Here is a 22,414-nt window from a genome sequence, read left to right as displayed (position 1 = left end):
CATTCTGTTCGTATGGTGAGAGCAGCATTATTATCTGATGATCCCCGAAGTACAAAATATTGTATAAAAGTGATGATTACACTGTTGGAGAATTTTTTTTGCTACAGAGGGATATATTGTTGAAGTGAATAACAAAGAAAAAAGGAAAATATTTTTGTGTGAGAAGATATGGTTGTTTGGGATAAGGTATAGAGTATATCCCAGAAATAAGCAGTGGATTTTCCCCAAGTCCATTTTAATAATGGTCTATGGACTTTTCATTTAGGAAGAAATTCAAACCTTTTTTAAACCCCGCTAAGCTAACTGCCTTTACCACATTCTCTGGCAACAAATTCCAGAGTTTAATTACACGTTCAGTGAAGAAAACGTTTCTCTGATTCATTTTAAATTTACTACTTTGTATCTTCATCGCATGCCCCCTAGTCCTAGTATTTTTAGAAAGAGTAAACAGATGCTTCACGTCTGAGAGGACATGAAATGAGATTGAAGGGGGGCAGACTCAAGAAAAATGTCAGGAAGTATTTTTTCACAGAGAGAGTAGTGGATGCTTGGAATGCCCTCCCGCAGGAGGTGGTGGAAGTGAAAACAGTAACGGAATTCAAACATGCATGGGATAAACATAAAGGAATCCTGTTCAGAAGGAATGGATCCTAAGGAGCTTAGACGAGATTGGGTGGCAGAGCCGGTGGCGGGAGGTGGGGATGGTGGTTGGGAGGTGGGGATGGTGCTGGGCAGACTTATACCGTCTGTGCCAGAACCGGTGGTTGGAGGCGGGGCTGGTGGTTGGGAGGTGGGGATGGTGCTGGGCAGACTTATACAGTCTGTGCCAGAACCGGTGGTTGGAGGCGGGGCTGGTGGTTGGGAGGCAGGGATAGTGCTGGGCAGACTTATACTGACTATGCCCTGAAAAGGACAGGTACAAATCAAGGTAAGGTATACACAAAAAGTAGCACATATGAGTTTATCTTGTTGGGCAGACTGGATGGACCGTGCAGGTCTTTTTCTGCCGTCATCTACTGTGTTACTATCCTGCTTATAATCGAACGAGAAAAACGCCCAAGTTCCGACCTAAATCGGGAGATGGGCGTTTTTCTCACAAAAACAAATAAAGCGGTATAATCGAAAGCCGAACTTTGGACGCTTTCAACTGCACTCCGTCGCGGATGCGGACAAAGTTGACGGGGGCGTGTCGGAGGCGTGGTGAAGGCGGAACTGGGGCGTGGTTATCACCCGAACAGAGATGGGCGCCTTTCGCCGATAATGGATACGTTTGTAGCTAGAATTTAGGGCACTTTTCCTGGACCCTGTTTTTTCACGAATAAGGCCCCAAAAAGTGCCCTAAATGACCAGATGACCCCCAGAGGGAGTCGGGGATGACCTCCCCTGACTCCCCCAGTGGTCACTAACCCCCTCCCACCACAAAAAAATGATGTTTCACAACTTTTTACTTTCACCCTCAAATGTCATACCCTCCTCCCAAGCAGCAGTATGCAGGTCCCTGGAGCAGTTGTTAGGGGGTGCAGTGGACGTCAGGCAGGTGGACCCAGGCCCATCCCCCCCCCTACCTGTTACAATTGTGCTGCTTAATGCTTAGTCGTCCAACCCCCCCAAACCCACTGTACCCACATGTAGGTGCCCCCCTTCACCTCTTAGGGCTATAGTAATGGTGTAGACTTGTGGGCAGTGGGTTTTGAGGGGGATTTGGGGGGCTCAACACCCAAGGGAAGGGTGCTATGCACCTGGGAGCTCTTTGACCTTTTTTTTTATTTTTGTAAAAGTGCCCCCTAGGGTGCCCGGTTGGTGTCCTGGCATGTGAGGGGGACCAGTGCACTATGAATCCTGGCCCCTCCCACGAACAAATGCCTTGGAGTTATTCGTTTTTGAGCTGGGCGATTTCATTTTCCATTATCGGTGAAAAGCAAAAACGCCCAGCTCACACCTTGGCGAATAAAACATGGGCGTCTATTTTTTTTGGAACATACGGTTCACTCCGCCCCTTCACGGACCCGTTCTCGGAGATAAACGCCCATGGAGATAGGCGTTTCTGTTCGATTATGCCCCTCTATCCTGCTTATAATCGAACGAGAAAAACGCCCAAGTTCCGACCTAAATCGGGAGATGGGCGTTTTTCTCACAAAAACAAATAAAGCGGTATAATCAAAAGCCGAACTTTGGACGCTTTCAACTGCACTCCGTCGCGGATGCGGACAAAGTTGACGGGGGCGTGTCGGAGGCGTGGTGAAGGCGGAACTGGGGCGTGGTTATCACCCGAACAGAGATGGGCGCCTTTCGCCGATAATGGATACATTTGTAGCTAGAATTTAGGGCACTTTTCCTGGACCCTGTTTTTTCACGAATAAGGCCCCAAAAAGTGCCCTAAATGACCAGATGACCCCCAGAGGGAGTCGGGGATGACCTCCCCTGACTCCCCCAGTGGTCACTAACCCCCTCCCACCACAAAAAAATGATGTTTCACAACTTTTTACTTTCACCCTCAAATGTCATACCCTCCTCCCAAGCAGCAGTATGCAGGTCCCTGGAGCAGTTGTTAGGGGGTGCAGTGGACGTCAGGCAGGTGGACCCAGGCCCATCCCCCCCCTACCTGTTACAATTGTGCTGCTTAATGCTTAGTCGTCCAACCCCCCCAAACCCACTGTACCCACATGTAGGTGCCCCCCTTCACCTCTTAGGGCTATAGTGATGGTGTAGACTTGTGGGCAGTGGGTTTTGAGGGGGATTTGGGGGGCTCAACACCCAAGGGAAGGGTGCTATGCACCTGGGAGCTCTTTGACCCTTTTTTTTGTTTTTGTAAAAGTGCCCCCTAGGGTGCCCGGTTGGTGTCCTGGCATGTGAGGGGGACCAGTGCACTATGAATCCTGGCCCCTCCCACGAACAAATGCCTTGGAGTTATTCGTTTTTGAGCTGGGCGATTTCATTTTCCATTATCGGTGAAAAGCAAAAACGCCCAGCTCACACCTTGGCGAATAAAACATGGGCGTCTATTTTTTTTGGAACATACGGTTCACTCCGCCCCTTCACGGACCCGTTCTCGGAGATAAACGCCCATGGAGATAGGCGTTTCTGTTCGATTATGCCCCTCTATGTTACCCATTCCACTCCACTCATTAATTAGTAGACCTCCCCACAGCCATCTTTTCTCCAAGCTGAAGAGTCCTAGCTGCTTTAGCCTTTCCTCATAGGGAAGTTGTTCCATCCCCTTTATCATTTTCGTCGCCCTTCTCCGCACCTTTTCATATGTTTGGCATCCTCTGTGTCAAACAGGTTGGACCACGGGTCTAAGGCAGAGTCGACACCCCCGGCAACCAAAGAATGAGAGTCAGCTCCCCCTGCAGCGAGAAGACCTCCTTCTGAGCATGCAACCACTGAAGACAAAATGAACCGTATCAGACCACAGGACCAGTGCAGCATCGCCGGATGAGAACATGTTCCCCGCAGTGAGAGAGAGCTTTCCACTTGCATGCAACCAGCTAGGAAAGATTTTATTATTTATTTATTGCTTTTGTATCCCACATTTTCCCACCTATTTGCAGGCTCAATGTGGCTTACAGAGTGTGGTTATGACATAATCGTTTCATGATAACAGGTACAGTGCTTAATGTTTAAAGATTAGGTAAGGGAAGATCTACAGAATCAGCCAGAGAACTCGAGTAACAACTAGGAAAAAAGTTCCCAACCAACGATCTGCAGACTAGGCTTGGCAGAGGAGGCGATGGCTGTTCTGAAGCCCGGCAGGAGTGGAGTGGCTTCTTCGATACCAAAGGTGAAATCTCCCCCCCCCCCCAAAGCAATATCCAGCTTCAGTAACAGCAACAGTCAGCTTCAACTCCCGGCAGGAGTGGAGTAGTCTCCTCAATGTTGAGTGAGAAATCCCCCCAAAAAGAACAGTCAGCGGCAGCAAAGGGAAGATCTGCATTACATTCAGACTGCTGGCGCTGAGCAAGGAACAACTTGATTTCCCCATAAAGCCAGGACAGTGCTAAGTCTGAGGAACTTCATAGACAACTGTGGAAGATACTCCATCTGAATATTGGACAACTTGCAGTAAGTTCTGAGACAAAATGAAGGAAATCCCTTCCCTCAAACTACTTCTTCTCTTAATTCTGCTACTATCCCTTGTCACTAATTCCCTATCCCTATCTCACGGTGAGGGTCATAGGATCCCTGTTCTAATCAATATAAACATTGCCCAAGAGCCACCAAGGTCGTACCAGAGACCCAACATGCTGCCCATGACACCAACTCCTCCGAGTTGCATGGACCATGGGGAACGAAGACAGGGAGTAATAAAATCCCTGGGTTGAAGAGCCACCAGATAGTAAAAATACACTGCAAAAACCTAAATATAGAACAATACCTACCGATTCCGGTAGAATACATTAATGCTAGGTCTGTAGTGAACAAAGTAGAAACCATAAGGAAGTGGCTGGAAAAGGACAAGTTGGGCACTCTGTTTATAACAGAATCCTGGCTTCATTTCAGAGACAACCCAATCCTGAATGAACTATACCCCCCCCCCCCCCCCCCCCCCCCAGGATATAAAATGACTCACTTAACAAGAGTCAAAAAAAGGAGGGGGCCTAGCAATACCATACAGATCCTTTTTCCAGGTAGAACTTATCTCCACACTTACCTCCCCATACCTGGAAATATTTGCTTGCACTATACATGACAATACTCTGCAGTGACAACTATGCTGACTTATATTCTATTGACTCCCATGCAAGTGGTCAGAATCATAGCCAGACTTTATGGACTTCATTTCAAATATCTGCATAAACCACTTTAATGTGTTACTACTCAGTGACTTAAACCTACATGAGGATAACCTCAAGGATAAAAATGTCAGAGACAGCATGATCTTTTTATAGCAATGGGACTTTCACCACCCAACAGCAACTAAAACACATATAAAAGGGCATGCTGTAGATATGTTCGCATACAGACTCACAGAAGAACACAAATTCAAACTACGGAAAGTCAAATGGGAAGAGGTGGTATCCTTAGACCACTTCAAACTAACCTTCACATTTAACTGGAAAGAGAACACAACCAAGCAAGCAACAGTAACCAAGTCCTTTGAGACACACAGCAAGAGAGATGACAAGCTCTACTGGTCAAGGCTTTATGATGACCAATGGTCTCTGAATATGGGGCAACTTTCTGTTGGAATTGGAGGCCAGATGCCAGACTGTACTAGATGAGATAGCACCATTGAGAACAAAATCAACTGCCAGGCAGAAGGTGGTACCCTGGTTTAACAACAAGCTAGGAGCACTGTGGTCGTGACTCCACTTTCAGACTCACCTTGCCTTCGGGTGGTCAGCTTCAAATGTGGCTCCAGTCTGTTTTTTTCCTTCCATTGTTGCCTCGGCTACCTCTTCTGTGTTTCAAGCCTCACTCTGGTGTTCAGTGTATTTCAAGCCTCTTTCCTGTAGTCGTGACATCATCAGTGAAGGCCTTCATAAGGAAGGTGAGGACATTCATTCAGGGCCTTTGCAACGCCAAAGGTCTCCAGGTTTGTCGGTGTGATTGTGAAGCACTTCTGCCTAGTTTCCTAGCCTGTGTGCTGGTGTGGGCACTTCTGCCTAGTTTCTTTTGTTAGTTAGTGTACCTGTGTGGCACTTCTGCCTTGGATCTCATCTGTTTGTCTGTGTGCTAGGGTTATCACTTCTGTCTTGGTTATTGTCTGTTTGTCCGTGTGCTATGCTTAGCACTTCTGTTTTGGTTATTGCCAGTTTGATCTGTTGTTTGAATCTGAGTGGCTGTGTGACACAGCCTTGCTCTTCTGTGTGGCTTCCCTCTACCCTTGTGGCCGTGTAGCCCAGCCTTGTGTTCTACCTAATCTGCCTTGCCTAGTATTCTGCCTTGCCTGCCTTGCCTAGTTCTCTGCCTAGTCTGTCTTGCCTAGTGCTCTGCCTAGTCTGCCTTGCCTAGTTTTCTCCCTAGTCTGTCTTGCCTAGTGCTCTGCCTAGTCTGCCTTGCCTAGTGCTCTGCCTAGCCTGTCTTGCCTAGAGTTCTGCCTAGTCTGCTTCTGCTGTTGTGCGTGGATTCCAGTTCAGCCTTGCGGCCCATATGAGAGTGCTCTGGTGTGAACGGGTTCCAGTTCAGTCTAAGGAACCCCACTAACTACTATTCTCAATGGAGAAGGGTAGTTAGTGGGGTTCCCCAGGGGCCTGTGCTGGGATCGCTGCTTTTTAACATATTTATAAATGACCTAGAGATGGGAGTAACTAGTGAGGTAATTAAATTTGCAGATGACACAAAGTTATTCAAAGTAGTTAAATCGCAGGAGGATTGTGAAAAATTACAAGAGGACCTTATGAGACTGGGAGACTGGGCGTCTAAATGGCAGATGACGTTTAATGTGAGCAAGTGCAAAGTGATGCATGTGGGAAAGAGGAACCCGAATTATAGCTACGTCATGCAAGGTTCCACGTTAGGAGTCACGGACCAAGAAAGGGATCTAGGTGTAGTCGTTGATGATTCGTTGAAACCTTTTGCTCAGTGTGCTGCGGCGGCTAAGAAAGCAAATAGAATGTTAGGTATTATTAGGAAAGGAATGGAAAACAAAAATGAAGATGTTATAATGCCTTTATATCGCACCATGGTGCAACTGTACCTCGAATATTGTGTTCAATTCTGGTCACCGTATCTCAAAAAAGATATAGTGGAATTAGAAAAGGTGCAGAGAAGGGCGATGAAAATGATAAAGAGGATGGGACGACTTCCCTATGAGGAAAGGCTAAAGCGACTAGGGCTCTTCAGCTTGGAGAAAAGGCGGCTGAGGGGAGATATGAGAGAGGTCTATAAAATAATGAGTGGAGTGGAACGGGTAGATGTGAAGCGTCTGATTACGCTTTCCAAAAATACTAGGACTAGTGGGCATGCGATGAAGCTACAATGTAGTAAATTTAAAACGAATCAGAGAAAAGTTTTCTTCACTCAACGTGTAATTAAACTCTGGAATTTGTTGCCAGACAATATGGTAAAGGCGGTTAGCTTAGCGGAGTTTAAAAAAGGTTTGGACGGCTTCCTAAAGAAAAAGTCCATAGACCATTATTAAATGGACTTGGGGAAAATCCACTATTTCTGGGATAGGCAGTATAGAATGTTTCGTACTTTTTTGGGATCTTGCCAGGTATTTGTGACCTGGATTGGCCACTGTTGGAAACAGAATGCTGGGCTTGATGGACCTTTGGTCTTTCCCAGTATGGCAATACTTATGTACTTATATAGTTAGCACTGTGTACTGGGGCTTCCTCCCCTCCCCCTATAGTTTGCAGTTTCCTGTGATTGACTCCTTGTGAACTTTCCCTATTGGCTGTTAGCTCTGAGCTAGGGCCAGCCCTCCCTCTCTGCACCTGCAGGCTGTGTGGGAGAGCCCAGTCTTCTTGGCATACTTTGGTGATCAGCAGCTGCTCTAGGGGGCTGATCACTCCTTAATCTACTATAATTCCGTCAAGATTTTTCACCATCTCCTCAAATATTTTCCCCTAGTATCCCCTTTTATTTACCCTGAGTTTCTCCCCCTTATTCTCCTTTGAGAGTTACAGATTTTCCTCTCAGCTGGGCTGAGGTTCTGGCCAACTTCTTGCTTCTTTAGTGGCTAGATGCAGACTCTGTGCAGAAGGCAACAATTCTGTCTAAGCAACTGAACTGTAAGTTGGAATTTCTTTGTTTATTATGAGTACTACAATAAATAAGATTTGCTTAAGAATTGAGAGTCTACTGGTAAAGCTTCTGCTTGGGAATGGTCTAGCTGACTGTTTAAGCTTCACTATACTTTGCCTAGAACAGTCCAAGACCCTCGTCTGCATTATACCCTTTCAAAAAAGGTTTCACCACAGGTTGTTTTAGAGGTATGCCAACAATCCTTCTCCCTTAGAACTGTTCGCTATAAACCTTATAAAAGGAACCATTCAAATTTTACATTCTTTAATCAGCAGCTTTTGACACAGTGAATCATGATATCATGCTAGCACAACTGGCAGAAACAGGTATCAATGGAACAGTACTTGCATGGTTCAGATCCTATCTGTCAGACAGGCAACAATCCATAATGCTTGGCAGCACCTCATTGCCACCATGGGCAATGACAAGTGGGGTATCACAAGGATCGATACTATCACCTATTCTGTTCAACCTCAAGCCACTAGCTGAGCTGATTAGGTCAATGGACACTCAGTTCTACATCCACACGGATGATGTGCAGCTACTCGTACCCATTGAACCTGACTTACCTACAGCCCTGATTACCTGTCTAACATCAATTCAAGAATGGGCTAAGCACAACAAACTTTGCCTGAACCCAAGTAAAACTGAGCTTCTCTGGGTCCCAAACACAAGTGGACACGAACCTGACATCAAAATCTCTTTCAAAAAGTACAAACTCCTCCTCAAATCACAAGTCAGGAACCTTGGAATACAGGTAGATTCAACACTTACTCTGATTCTCCAAATCCAAGCAACCTTCAAGAGCTGCTTCTACTATTTGAACAGCTATGCTGTCTCTCTCCATACATCGAGAAGGTAAATCTTATCTCAGTTGTGCATGCCATGGTAACATCAAGACTGGATTACTGCAATGCACTATATAATGGTTTGACTACAAAGGATCTGCACCAGCTCTAATTGATTCAGAATGCTGCAGCAAGACTCATAGAAGGTTGCAAGCAATGTGACCACATCACACCATTTTTGCCAAAACTTCATTGTCTAGCAGTACAAAACAGGGCTAAATTTAAAACTCTATGTCTGATCTTCAAGGTCGTTCAAGGAAATGTCTTTTGGAGAGGGTGTGGTTAGGGATACCCCTTGGGAGGATCTTGGTGTCCTTGGAGGTGTGTAGAGGGTCATCCTGTTCTTCACAGTAGTGGTCCGGGGTGATGGGGTTGTTTCGGGCAGAAGTGAGGCCCATTCATTCCTGCTTAGTTTGTCTCGCGGTTGTCTCGTAGAACTACCACTAGGGATCATATTTCCTTATAAGGAAACATGGTCTGTAACAGTAGCCTTGGGAGACTAGTGCTAGGGGCATAATTTTCCTAAAGGCCCTGGACTGGGCAGTAGCAAGTGGACCTCGCTCCAGCTGATATCCCTTCTGGACCACCACTGTATTTAAAGGTAGCCCCTATAGGGATGGAGGGAGAGAGTCTTGATGCAGAAGGGGGTTTGAGGGAGCTTGATGCTGAAGATGGGGTCTGGAGCAGTGTTCAGGCTCAGAGTGGGACTGGTGCTGGATGGGGGAGGGGGGTCTTGAGCCAGGGGGGGGGGGGGGGGGGGGATGAACCAGGAGTATTGAGTAGCAGCTTTGCAGCCCAATGCTCCTGAGTGGTGAACTAACTCCAGCAAAAAGTTTTGGCTATTTTAAACAGCTTTTTGTGCCCTAACGCAACTTGTGGTGCATCACTGGAACTCGCATTAAGGTATTTGCTGGGGGGACCTTGAGTGGGGGGGAAGAGGGAGGGAACCTTACTCTGCAGGTCTGGGAGCATCAGCTATAGCTTTGCCTCGGGATTCAGCAATCTGTGGTACCAGGATCAGGCAGGTTGCTGAATCCTGTGGGGAATCAAGATGTGCTAAAAGGCGATTTTTTTACCACACCTTGATGAATTCCCACCTTAATTTTTAAAGACAATTTACTCAACAAGACATCATAGATACTTTTATCCAGTTCCTACATGTAACGCTCTTTGCCAAATTTTTATTTAGATTCTTGCTCCAATTTTACTGGTCCAACAAAAAGACATGATCAGACCACAATAACCTCTTCCCAAAATATTTCCCAGACCCTCCTTCATCTTATTAGAACAAAAAATTAAAACTGTAATATGGCCTGATTCATTAGTAGAGGAATACACACAAGACTCAAATCTGTCAAAGAATTTAAAAATCGTTTCTCAAAGGATGATAAACATCCTTTAAAATTAATATTTAAATTTCCCATAATCATCAACTCTATAATAAAATCTCACAACTTATAAAGCAGAGATCATTTGATGCCATAGCAAGGGAAAAAGGGGGAGGGGAAGGGGAGGGAAGGTTAAGTTCTATTTGTTGGGGTAGAAGTACTATGTGTTAGTTTAGCCACATGGGGGGAAAATATCAGATGTTCATACATGATGATGTTAACTTTTCTTCTTAAGTTTTGAATAAAAATGATTGAAACATATAAAGCAGAGATTCAGATGGAACTGGAGCAACATATAAAATTAAAATCCCCAAAGCCATAGATGACCTAGCAAATAACCCCTTGGATCCTAAAACATTAACATTAACAATTAATATTCTTTGAAATAATTTTGCCTTACTCCCTCCTCTCTTCCTATCTCTACACACCTTGTACTGCTCTAGGCAAGGTGTATTGTTCTAGGGAACGTACAGTTAGCTTAAACAGGCAGCATAAACCATTCCCAAGCAGAAGCTTCACCAGTAGACTCTAAGTTCTTATGCAAATCTTCTTTATTGTAGTACTTAGCATAAAGAAAGAAAATCCCACTTACAGTTCAGTAGCTTGTAAAAGACTTGTGGCCTTCTGCCTATAGAGTCTGTATCTAGCCACCTCAGAAGCAAGGGGATGGCGAGAACCTCAGCCCAGCTGTAACACTCTAGATCTGTCACACTCAAGAAAAATAAGGGGGAGAACTCAGAAAAAAATAAACGGGGAATGACTTGAGGTAAGATGCCGTTGGGAGATGTCTTTGGGAGATGACTTGAGGAATGTCCTGGGAAAGTGAAAAATCTTGATGGAATTATGGTAGATTAAGGCGGGATCAGCCCCTAGCTCAGCTGAAGGCATGCTAAGAAGACTGGTCTCTCTCACACAGTCCACAGGGGCAGAGAGGGAAGGCTGGCCCTAGCTCAGCACTAACAGCCAATACAGAAAACTCACAAGGAGTCAATCATAGGAACTGCAAAGTATTGGAAAAACAGTCCTAATACATAGTGCTATCTATTACACAAACAATGCCATTAAATACAAATAATACTCGTATTAAATATAAATCACAATGTATCCTGCCTCCATGAGTATGGGGGCAGACACTCCCTGCCTGGTATCAATAGATACCACTAATGAACTCATATAAATCTTAAATTGCTAACTGCATTCTTTCATGCTCTTTTCAAGCGTTCACATAATTTGCATTTAACATTACGCCGGATCCCCAGACAATGAAATCTGCAGCTACAAAGATAGCCATATGAGCATCTACATCCCTAAGATAAGTAGCACATTATTTGTTTGCAAATTTTGATGCAGTTTGAAACACAAGTTAAGGAAGGGAGGGAGGGAGGGTTTGTAGTGCAATGATGTATGGCGAATGCTATTACTAATAGCCAAGTATGGCCGGTGTAATGTATGGAAACTGAGCACTATACACAATTACACACAAAAAAATAGCAAATGAATAAAATAAAAAAATAATAAAATGAAGACTGTCTACACGGCATAAGGTTTATTTATGATGTATATACTAGAGTTAAAATTTAATGCCAAGAAGTGCAGAATGATGCACTTGGGGTACAGAAATACAAAAGAGATGTACCGAATAGGAGGGGAGAAATAGGTAAGCTCAGCTCAGGAGAGGGACATTGGGGTGATGGTGTCTGAAGATCTCAAGGTGACGAAACAGTGCGACAAGTCGGTGGCCACGGCCAGAAGGATTCTAGGCTGAATAGAGACGGGTATAACCTGTACAAATCGTTGGTGAGGCCCCCACTTGGAGTATTGTATTCAGTTTTGGAGGCCTTGTCTTTCTAAGGATGTAAAAAGACTTAAAGCGGTTCAGAGAAAAACAACGAAAATGGCAGGGGGTTTAGGCAGCAAGACATACATGGAGAGACTTGCTGACCTAAACATGTATACACTGGAGGAAAGGAGAAATAGGGGCAGTGCATTTTGTCTAGCAAAAAAGGTGCCAGTACTCAAATGCCAGGCCGCCCTTCAGGGGTAGAGTGATCATTGAGGGACTCACCCCACAATAGGCAGGACCCCTGCAACCAGTCATAGAATCTATGACAAGGCAGAATTTGTATGTAGAACCTGAGCTCTTTCATTAAAATATGAGAACCATTGGTCAAGTTTAGCAGACAGTGGAAAAGGTGCCGGTACTCAGTACCCCCTCAAAAAAAGCCCTGAATAGGGGTGATATGATACAGATGTTCAAATATTTGAAAGGTATTAATTTGCAAACAAACCTTTTCCAGAGACAAGAAGGTGGTAGAACTAGAAGGCATGAATTGAAATTGAAAGGGGGCAGACTCAGGAATAATGTCAGGAAGTACTTTTTCACTGAGAGGGTAGTAGATACCTGGAATGCCCTCCTGTGGGAGGTGGTGGAGATGAAAATGATAATGGGATTAAAAAACGCGTGGGTCAAACACGAAGGAATTCTTTTTAGAAGAATTGGATCCAAAGAAGCTTAGGGAAGATTTGGTAGGAAAACCAGTGCTGGGCTGATTTCTACGGTCTGTGCCCTGATGAAGGCTGAGTAGATTTGGATGGGCTGGATTGGAGCTTTTAGAACAAGGCAAGTGCTGGGCAGACTTCTATGGTTTATGCCCTAAAAATTGCAAGGATACATATGATGTAACACTTCATACAAGTTAGCTTAGCGGGGTTTAAAAAAGGTTTGGATGGCTTCCTAAAGGAAAAGTCCATAGACAGTTATTAAAATGGACTTGGGGAAACTCCACTGCTTATTTCTAGGATAAGCACAATAAAATGTATTGTACTTTTTTGGGATCTTGCCAGGTATTTGTGACCTGGATTGGCCACTGTAAGAAACAGGATGCTGGGCTTGAAGGACCTTTGGTCTGTCCCAGTATGGCAATACTTATGTACTTATATGAACTGAGTTTATATCATTGGGCAGACTGGATGGACCGTACAGGTCTTTATCTGCCGCTAGCTACTATGTTACTGTGTTACTATGAAAACGTCTCTCTTTAGATCCCAATATAATCCAAGACTTCTCTGAAGCAGAGGGGTGTCTATTCTTAGATCTAGATCTATTACATTTTTGGCATGATCCTCTGCAGGAAATGCTCTCATTACTTCTGGACTGTTGGAGGCTACTTTATGAACTCTCAGATTGGCCTCTGCCAGCATTGCTTGTGTTCTCTTTAGCAAGTCAATGGCTTCTCCTTCAGTAGGTAAGGACTTCAAATCATCATCTACATAAAAGTCTTTCTCAATGAAGAGTCTGCCATCTGTGCCATATTCTCTTATTCTCTCTTGGGCTGTCCTTCTAAGCCTTGCAAGTTACCACTGCAGGCGATGGACTGTTATCAAAGACATGAACTCTCGTTCTGTATACTGTGATTTGCTGTTTGATGTCATTGTCACTGTACCACAGGAATCTTAAGTAATTTCTGTAGTCTGGGTGTATGACATAGCAGTAGAACATTTGCTGGATATCTGCTGCCCTCCTCAGTTTGTAGCAAGAAACTAGTCCCCCTGCCCCTGCAACACCCCCATCCATTGGAGCCGACTCTGTGGGTGCTGTGGGTGCTTGAGCACCCCCAATATTGAGAAAATTCCTTGTATGTGTCCAGGGAGGGGTTATTTCCATTGGGCTTAGCACCCCCAATAATTTGGAAAAGTTGGCTCCTATGCCCCCATCCCCATCTCCCCAGCCATCCTGGTAGGCCTCTCAGGTCCTAACTGTATCCCTGGGTGTCCAGCAGTGGTCGTTGGGGACTGGAACTCAGCCCCTTGTTCCTGTCCCTTGTGGAGCCCTTCCAAAATGGGAGGAATTATTTCATGCCGCAGGCTGGGGGGAGGAGGCAGGGAAAGAATGGGCTTCAGTGGGGGCAGGAGGGGACCAGATTTAAAAAAAAATAGCTATATAGGTGCCAGCCTCATATTTAGAGCCAGCACCCACATCTCTCAGTGGCTTAATTTAGGACTGCTTTTGAGCTGTCCTACGTTAGGCCACTGAGCGATGCAGGTGCTGGCTCTGAATATTGTCAGCACCCGCATAACCTCAGGCTCTACTTTAGTGCCGCCCTTAATACGCCCACTTGTTTGGTGAGTGATCAGAGACAATATTCAATGGCACTGCCCGGTTTAATGCCGCTGGATATTGACAGTTGGGTGGGTCTGAATATCAGGCCCCTAGTATTTAGGAGGAAGTTGAAAACTTTTTTATTCTCTAGATGGTAAATTTAAGGTTGAGATGATGGCTCTTTATATTGTAAACTCTCTATCTTGTAAATTCTTCCTAGTATTATGCTAGTTTCTTTTATTGTAAACTGCGCAGAACCAGATAATTGGGTGATAGCGGTTATAAGCTTGTATTATATTGTATGAGATCTGGGTAAGTAAGAAGAGAAAAATACTAACTTTGAGAAAATATTTGTAATCTAAAATGATCCTTTTCCTTAGTTTACATTTCCTTCCCTCCATCACCAATTTGTTACGTCCATATGCAACTTTTCCAGTCTAACTATAGAAAAATAACAATTTGTACATAATAATTGGAATACCACAAATAAAAACTTTTGGGTTTATCTGTAGTGTTAGCTTTCTTTAAAGAAAGGATTAAAATGACATGGGTACACTGCCCCAAGTTGACAATCCTGTTAGTGATGCAGTCCAAGGGTGGAAGAAGACCAGATCCAAATGACCAGTGAAGCTCTTACTCACTTGTTGGGCTGGTCATTTGGATCTGGCCTTCAGGGCCGTGCCTAGGGTCTCTGGCACCCCCTGCAGACCATCAGTTGGCGCCCCCCTGCAGACCATCAGTTGGTGCGCGCACCCCCCCCCCCCACACTTTAAATTTAGCTCTCTCCGCCTCCAGCTTCGACATCTGCGCAGCGTCAGTGAAAGCGCTGCCTGTCTGACATCTCTTCACCAGCCTTCCCTTCGCTCGTTCGTTCCCTCTGTGTCCCGCCTTCTTCTGACATCATTTCCTTGAGGGCGGGACACAGAGGGAATGAATGAGCGAAGGAAAGGCTGGTGGAGATACGTCAGACAGGCAGCGCTTTCACTGACGCTGCGCAGATGTCAGAGGCGGAGCGAAGTAAATTTAAAGCGCCAGGGAATTGGGGATGGAGCGAAGGAGTAAGGTTTTTTTTAAATACAACTTGACGGCGCAGCACCCTTGAAGGTAGGCACCCCCCTGCGGTGCTTACCGCGCTTACTGTATTGGCATGGCCCTGCTGGCCTTCTTCCACCCTTGATCTGCATCGCTTGTGTTTCTGTGGAAGGCATGGACCCCCTTGTTTCCTGCGACAATCCTGTTAGATCAGTTTAAAGTTTTCCTGTTTGCTGAATGGAAAAAATGTTAAACACGTTTTTTTTTTTGTATTTTTACAGTTTAACCTCCAGCCTGCTGCCTGTACTAAGATGAGTCTCTGGCTGCCGGTCCTTTTAGCTTTCTTGATCTCAGCCCTTGGTGGTCTTTATCTCCTAGGAGCGTTTCGTAGAAGAAGACCCAAAGAGCCTCCTTTGGATAAGGGTCATATTCCATGGCTGGGACATGCATTGGACTTCAGAAGCAATTCTGTAGAATTTTTGCAGAAAATGCAAAGAAAATATGGGGACATATTCACGGTTCTGCTTGGAGGCTACTATTTCACTTTTGTAATGGATCCCCTTTCCTTTCGATCAATAGTAAAGGAAGCAAGATCAGCATTTGATTTTGTCTGTTTTAAGAAAGAAGTTGATGAAAGGGTTTTTGGCTATTATCATTTAGAAAATGAACAGAAGATTGATGAAATAGTCAATAAGCACCTCATGGGGGATGGCTTAGTGGTCATGTCGCAGGCCATTATGAAAAACATGCAGAACTTGATGTTCTATCGTGCTGGAACAGTAGAAGGTCAGAAGGAGTGGCAGCACGATGGACTTTTTCACTACTGCAGCAATATTTTGTTCCAAGCTGGCTACCTTTCTTTCTTTGGAAATGAAGCAGTTAAGAGAATGGGAAGTAAAGAAAAAGTCAAAGAGTTTGATCGTGTTCATTCTGAAGAACTGTTCAGCAAATTCAGAAAGTTTAATTCTCTGTTTCCAGGGCTGGTGTATGGCACACTTCCTCCGAAAGATAAACTGGAAGCTGAGAGACTGAAAAGACTTTTTTGGAACATGCTGTCTTTTAAGAAGACCATGCAGAAGGACAACAGTAGTAGGTGGATCATTGACCACCATCAGTTTAGGGAAGAACAAGGAATGGCAGAATATATGGCAGACAGGTACATGCTTACACTTCTGTGGTCATCCCAAGGGAACACAGGTCCTGCATGCTTCTGGCTTCTCCTTTTCCTAATGAAACACCCTGAAGCCATGAAAGCAGTGAGAGAAGAAGTGGAGAAAGTCCTTAAAGAATCTAATCAAGACGTGAAGTCTGGTGGACCTCTGATAAACCTCACCAGTGACATGTTAACAAAGACCCCCATTCTCGACAGTGCAGTGGAGGAGACTCTGCGTTTGACAGCTGCTCCATTTCTGATGAGATCAATAACGCAGGATATGGATTTCAAGATGGCAGATGGTAGGGAATATACACTTCGTAAAGGAGACCGAATTACTATATTTCCATATATTGCTCTGCAGATGGATCCAGAGGTTCATCCAGAACCCCACCAATTCAAATATGACCGTTTCTTGAACCCAGACGGTACAAAAAAAGCAGATTTCTATAAGAATGGCAAAAAGGTGAAAGATTTCACCATGCCATGGGGGGCAGGTGTATCAGTATGTCCTGGCCGTTTTTTTGCTAAGAATGAAATAAAACAACTTGTATTTCACATGCTCGCTTATTTTGACTTTGAGCTGGTAAATGCAGAAGAGGACATCCCTCCAATTGATCAGAGTAGATGGGGCCTTGGTGTCATTCATCCAACACATGACACTCAGTTTAGGTATCGGTTACATTTCTGAATATTATCAGAGGGTGTATACAGTTTCTCACAATATGTAATATGTACCAGATATACACTTTTTTATCTATAATATTTATAACATATAAATGCTTTAACTGTTTTGATTATCCATATTGTTTCAGTTCGCTCTCAGGACCATGATAGTCTTATCTAAATTGTTTTGCCCCCATATTCATGGAGGTGGGGTGCTTGTTGTTTATACATGTTTTGTGATCTTTAAGTAGGATAGGACTACAAAGTGATGTAATTGTAGTTCTCTTGTGATAGGCTAGTGGTTAGTGCAGTGGTTAGTGCAGCGGACTTTGATCCTGGGGAACTGGGTTCAATTCCCATTGCAGCTCCTTGTGACTGTGAGCAAATCACTTAATCCTCCATTGCCCCAGGTACAAAATAAGTACCTGTATATATGTAAACCGCTTTGAATGTAGTTGCAAAATACCACAGAAAGGTGGTATATCAAGTTCCCTTTCCTGAATACATATCCCTATTCCTTATGCCTTGTGGGATTTTTCCTATTGGCTGGCCTTTGCCCCTGTTTATGATGGGCTGTAGCATGTCCATTCTCTCTCCATTGAGTAAAATGAATCTGTAGCATGCTTCTTATGAGATGTTTCTAACACTGTTCCTTGCTGCTTTAAACTTTTCAAAAGCCTTGTAACATCATCAAATTTTCACCATTTAAATGTATTGACAGCATCCACTCATCAGCCAGTGCTGAGATCTCCTGGCTTCCCTGGTATACAGGGTGAGCTGGTAGAGAACAGACTCCCAGTTCTGCAAGGCAGAGACTCTTGTCCAGCACATCTAGTGACGTTCTATATACTCTGGTTTAGTTGGAAGTCTAGCTGAGGGCTTGAGACAGCAGTTTTGCAAGGACTGTACAGTGAAAATTTGTGGAAACTACAAAGGTACAATAAACACGGGCAAGGTGCAGAATATTACAAGCATCATCATAAGCATATTAGACAGCAGAAATAAGGTCATCTATGCAGACAGCATGCAGATAATGCAAACCTGCATAATTAATTAGCTGGAACTGAGCTAGCTAGCACAACCCTCCACCATTGCTATAGTGAAATCAAAGAAAGTTTCAATTTAAGGTACACTCCATTGCTATAGAGATAAGCAAACTACATATCTATATGAGCAGAGCCCAGACCTAAGACACACTCACTGCCTTCAAAGATGTTCAAAGAAAAAAAAGGGATTTCCATTATTAGGGCTTTCTGGCCCCCTGCAATCTCTCAGGACAGTGTTGCTAGGTGTTGTGTGCAACAGAACTACAGAGAGCTCTTCCCCCTTGCTTTATTTTACCTGTGCAAGCCATGGCAGTGTCTACTGAGTCAGACAAACTAGTAACTGAGCAGGCTGAAGTAACTGAACAAAACACAGTACAAGCTAGCCATGGCAGTGACAGTTCAACTTCTAAAAGACTGCATGCACTCACCGAGAAAGCCAGTGAGGTGTATGAAAGTGAAGTAGAAAAATATGTCTCCCTGTTGAACAAACTCCGGCACAAAGTAATGCAGAAAATAAGTGAGGTATCAGAAAGAGGCCAGACTGAGAGCCACTATGTAGACCAATTGCAAACAGCCTATAAGCAGTATCAGCAATTTCTAAGCAGGAAAAATACAGCAGATAGTCTGGCCCAAAGAGAGAGACAAGAAGCCACAGACTTCATATGCCAGGCCATGGTGGCCAAAATAATTAAAGGCACAGAAACACACACACAGCCCCTAGAGCAGAATGTGCCCTAATACTCTGGCAGCACTAGAAATACTAGGTCCCTGAAATCACATGGGACAAGCCATTCCAGCAGGTCCACTACAAGCTCTTTTGCTCTTACATTGCAAATGGATGCAGTGGCTGCAAAATTGAAGATACTTTATAGTAATCAGGAAGCTGCTATCGAACTTAAAAAACTTAAACTAGAAGAACAGCAGAAAGCAGTAGCTGCTGCTGCCGCCGCCACTGCCATTGCTGCCGCCTCTAAACATATGAAGGCAGAGTTAGACATCACCTTGAAGCTGCTCCAGCAGGAGAAAGAAGCAGCTGTCCTCGAGGCCCAAGTAAAACCACTTGAAAAAGCACAATGTGCAGTTTTCTGGGCCTGACATGATTAACAGCCTAATAGGAGTCTTGATTTGCTTCAGAAAGAAACCTATCACCATAACAGCAGATATCCAGCAAATGTTCTGCTTTGTTGTATACCCAGACTACAGAAACTACTTAAGATTCCTGTGCTAGAGTGACAATGACATCAACCAGGAAATAACAGAATACAGAATGAGAGTTCATGTCTTTGGTAACAGTTCATCACCTGCAGTGGCAACCTGCAGGCTTAGTAGGACAGCCCAAGAGGGAGAAAGAGAATATGGCGATGCCAGACACTTCATTGAGAGAGACTTTTATGTAGATGATGATTTGAAGTCCTTACCTACCGAAGGAGAAGCCATTGACTTGCTAAAGAGAACACAAGCAATGCTGGCAGAGGCTAATCTGACACTTCATAAAATAACCTCTATCAGTCCAGAAGTAATGAGAACATTTCCTGCAGAGGATCATGCCAAAGATTTAAAAGATCTAGATCTAAAATTAGACAACCCTCCGCTTCAGAGAAGCCTTGGATTACATTGGGATCTAAAGAAAGACATTTTTACCTTTCAAGTCTCCACCCAAGAGAAACCATATACACACAGAGGTGTCTTGTCCACAGTCAATAGTTTGTACGATCCACTGGGATTTGTGGCTCCAGTCATCATTCAAGGAAGATCTCTACTGAGAGAACTTTCCCAAAGTACTGATGAGTGGGATGTTCCATTGCCACCAGAAATGCAACAGGAGCAGGGGCGTATCTGAGGTTCGGCGGTAGGGGGGGCAGGGGCTAGAGTGAGGGGGCACATTATAACGCCCCCCCCCACCGCCGTTAACCCTCCCCCACCGCCGTTAACTCTTCCCCGCCTACCGCCAACCCTTTCCCCGCCTACCGCGGTCACCTACCCCCCGAGGTCCGCTCCTGCCGTTTTTTTAAAATATTACTTCAGCTGGCGGGGGACCCCAACCCCCGCCAGCCCAGCCGAGGTCTTTAACTTCTTCATCCTTCCTCGTGCTGTTCCTGCAATGCATCCTTCCAGTTGGACGGAGTTTGACGTCGCAGCACGTTGACGTCCTGCACGTACAACGTGCTGCAACATCAAACTCCATCGAACTGGAAGGATGCATTGCAGGAACAGCATGAGGATGAAGAAGTTAAAGACCTCGGCTGGGCTGGCGGGGGTTGGGGTCCCCCACCAGCTGAAGTAATATTTTTAAAAACCGGCAGGAGCGGATCTCGGGGGTAGGTGACCGCGGTAGGCGGGGAAAGGGTTGACGGTAGGCGGGGGAGGGTTAACGGTGGAAGGGGGGGTCCAGGGCGAAATCTGCGGGGGCCCAGGCCCCTGTGGCCCCACGCAGATACGCCCCTGAACAGGAGTGGGAGAAATGGAAAGATTCTTTAAAGAATCTTGAACAACTACACATCCCATGCAATTACATCCCTGCGGCACTCAGTACTGCCTCTCACAAAGAAATCTGCATCTTTTCAGAGGCTTCTGAAAAAGCTATAGCAGCAGTAGCCTACTTGAATGCTACAAATACAGATGGGTTATCTCATGTGGGATTCATCTTTGGCAATGTCAAGTTAGCACCATAACCCAATCATACTGTCCCACACTTAGAATTCTGTGGAGCAGTACTAGCAGTAGAAATAGCAGAAATAATACTAAATGAAATGGACATTGAGATAAACATAGTTAATTTCTATACCAACAGTAAAGTCGTCCTTGGCTACATTTATAACCAAACCAGGAGATTTTACGTGTATGTCAGCAACAGAGTTGAGTGTATATGAAAGTCAACACGACCAGGACAGTGGTATTATGTGCCAACTGACCAAAATCCAGCAGATTGTGCCACCAGAGCTGTGGCAGAATCTCGTCTAATGGAAACCATGTGGTTGTCAGGACCTGACTTGCTTCTAAAACCTGATCACACATCTCCAATAAAAGAGAAATCCTTTGAACGTATAGATCCTGACTTTGACACAGAGATCTGTCCAGAGATTACTGTTCTGGCTACTAACGTTGTGCCTGAAAGCAACTTGGGATCACATTGTTTCTCAAGTTTGGTAACACTCAGAAGAGCAATAGCACACCTTATTCTTATTGCATCTTCATCTCATAAATCAGCTGATGAAAGAGCATATCTACCACCAAAATGCCATCAAAGATACAGAACTATAGACCATCAATGACAACTTGGCCACCTAGGAACTTCGACACATGACTTCCCTGGAAGACAAGGAACTTGTTCAGCAGAGCCATCACTGAGCCAGCAATCCACACTACAAAGAGATGAGGACAACGTGGGCTGTAGTCCACTCTAGAGGCTTTTTTCTCTTTTTTTTCTCTCTTATGTTGTTTGTTGTTTGTGTTGTCTGTGTCTCGTTTCAGTTCCTGTGAGACTGCAAGAGAGAAGTCACCAGAGCAACAGTGAATTGGAGACAAGCAAGAAGTTGCCAAGTTTATGGACTTTGTGGTGTTTATAAGTTTGAGAAATTAAATAATGATATCTACCGAAATAAGGTGGGGAGTGTCTGCCACCATATTCATGGAAGCAGGGTGCTTATTGTTTATAACTGTTTTGTGCTCTTTAAGTAGGATAGGACTACAAAGTAATGTAATAGTAGTTCTCTTGTGATAGGCTCTTCCTGAGCACCTGTCCCTGTCCCTATATCTTGTGGGACTTTTCCTATTGGCTGGCCTTTGTCCCTGTTTATGATGCACTGTAGCATGCCCATTCTCTCTCCATTAAGTGAAATGAATCTGTCTGCAGCATGCTTGTTATGAGCTGTTTCTAACACTGTGCCTTACTGCTTTAAACTTTTCAAAAGCCTTGTAACATCATCAAATTTTCACCATTTAAAAGTAGTGACAGCATCCACTCATCAGCCAGTGCTGAGATCTCCTGGCTTCTCTGGTATACAGGCAGTGGTGCAAAAGCCAGTTGTTAAATTTTTAAAGATCTTGCGAGCCGGTTGTTCTGCATGGCAAGCCGGCTCCAGTGAACGAGGTAAGCATGGCAGGAGGGCACCACAAGCCATGCTTACCCGCTTATCTCACCTCCCACAGCCCTCGTTTGCCTGTGCCTGCCCCGCGCTGCCCTGGGGGGTTTAAATATTACCTCCTTCGAAGCGGCCATGTCATTGAAAGCCCTGCCCGGCTATAGCCTTCTCTTCGTGAGTTCATTCCCTCAGAGTCCCGCCTTCTGACATCATTTCCTCTTTCCACGAGGGCGGGACTCTGAGGGAACGAACTCACGAAGGGAAGGCTAGAGACGGGCAGGGTTTTCAATGACACGGCAGCTTCGACGGAGGTAATAAAATAGATTTAAACCACGCAGGGTGGGACTGTGGCAGGAAGAAAAGGGGGATGTTGGGGGGGGGGGAGAAGAGGGCGGGCAGGTGAATATG

The 22,414-nt window shown here is 44.8% G+C and overlaps 2 protein-coding genes across 3 annotated transcripts in view; both read left to right on the top strand.

The window, feature by feature from the left end:
• LOC115466341 (5-beta-cholestane-3-alpha,7-alpha-diol 12-alpha-hydroxylase-like) overlaps positions 1-17,244 on the top strand; it is a 29,953-nt gene extending 12,709 nt beyond the window's left edge. The window contains exon 2 of the mRNA XM_030197532.1: positions 15,341-17,244. Within this exon, the coding sequence (XP_030053392.1) occupies positions 15,371-16,903 (1,533 nt within the window). The 5' untranslated portion in view covers positions 15,341-15,370 and the 3' untranslated portion in view covers positions 16,904-17,244. The remainder of the gene's footprint in view (positions 1-15,340) is intronic.
• A 62-nt stretch (positions 17,245-17,306) lies between these two features.
• LOC115466351 lies at positions 17,307-22,177 on the top strand. 2 transcript variants are annotated; one of them, XM_030197549.1, is made up of 3 exons: positions 17,307-19,516; positions 19,634-19,746; positions 20,375-22,177. In XM_030197549.1, exons 1-3 carry the CDS (start codon positions 19,192-19,194, stop codon positions 20,594-20,596), a joined length of 660 nt encoding a protein of 219 aa, XP_030053409.1. In that variant the 5' UTR covers positions 17,307-19,191; the 3' UTR covers positions 20,597-22,177. The 2 variants fall into 2 exon arrangements, with proteins under 2 accessions (XP_030053409.1, XP_030053401.1); XM_030197541.1 differs by having other exon boundaries at positions 17,307-19,746.
• The last annotated feature ends 237 nt before the right edge of the window (positions 22,178-22,414 follow it).

Source organism: Microcaecilia unicolor, chromosome 1, assembly GCF_901765095.1.
Source record: "Microcaecilia unicolor chromosome 1, aMicUni1.1, whole genome shotgun sequence".
Taxonomy (NCBI): Eukaryota; Metazoa; Chordata; class Amphibia; order Gymnophiona; family Siphonopidae; genus Microcaecilia; species Microcaecilia unicolor.
Note: the sequence above shows the minus strand (reverse complement) of the source record. Positions and strands in the feature narration are given on the sequence as shown.

What these genes read in the sequence shown, in the direction of transcription:
- LOC115466351 (XM_030197541.1), top strand. Translation starts at nt 19,192, where the DNA reads ATGAGAGTTCATGTCTTTGGTAACAGTTCATCACCTGCAGTGGCAACC. An exon ending in TGCCACCAGAAATGCAACAG is followed by an intron (nt 19,747 to 20,374) that starts GAGCAGGGGCGT and finishes GCCCCTGAACAG; the next exon opens with GAGTGGGAGAAATGGAAAGA.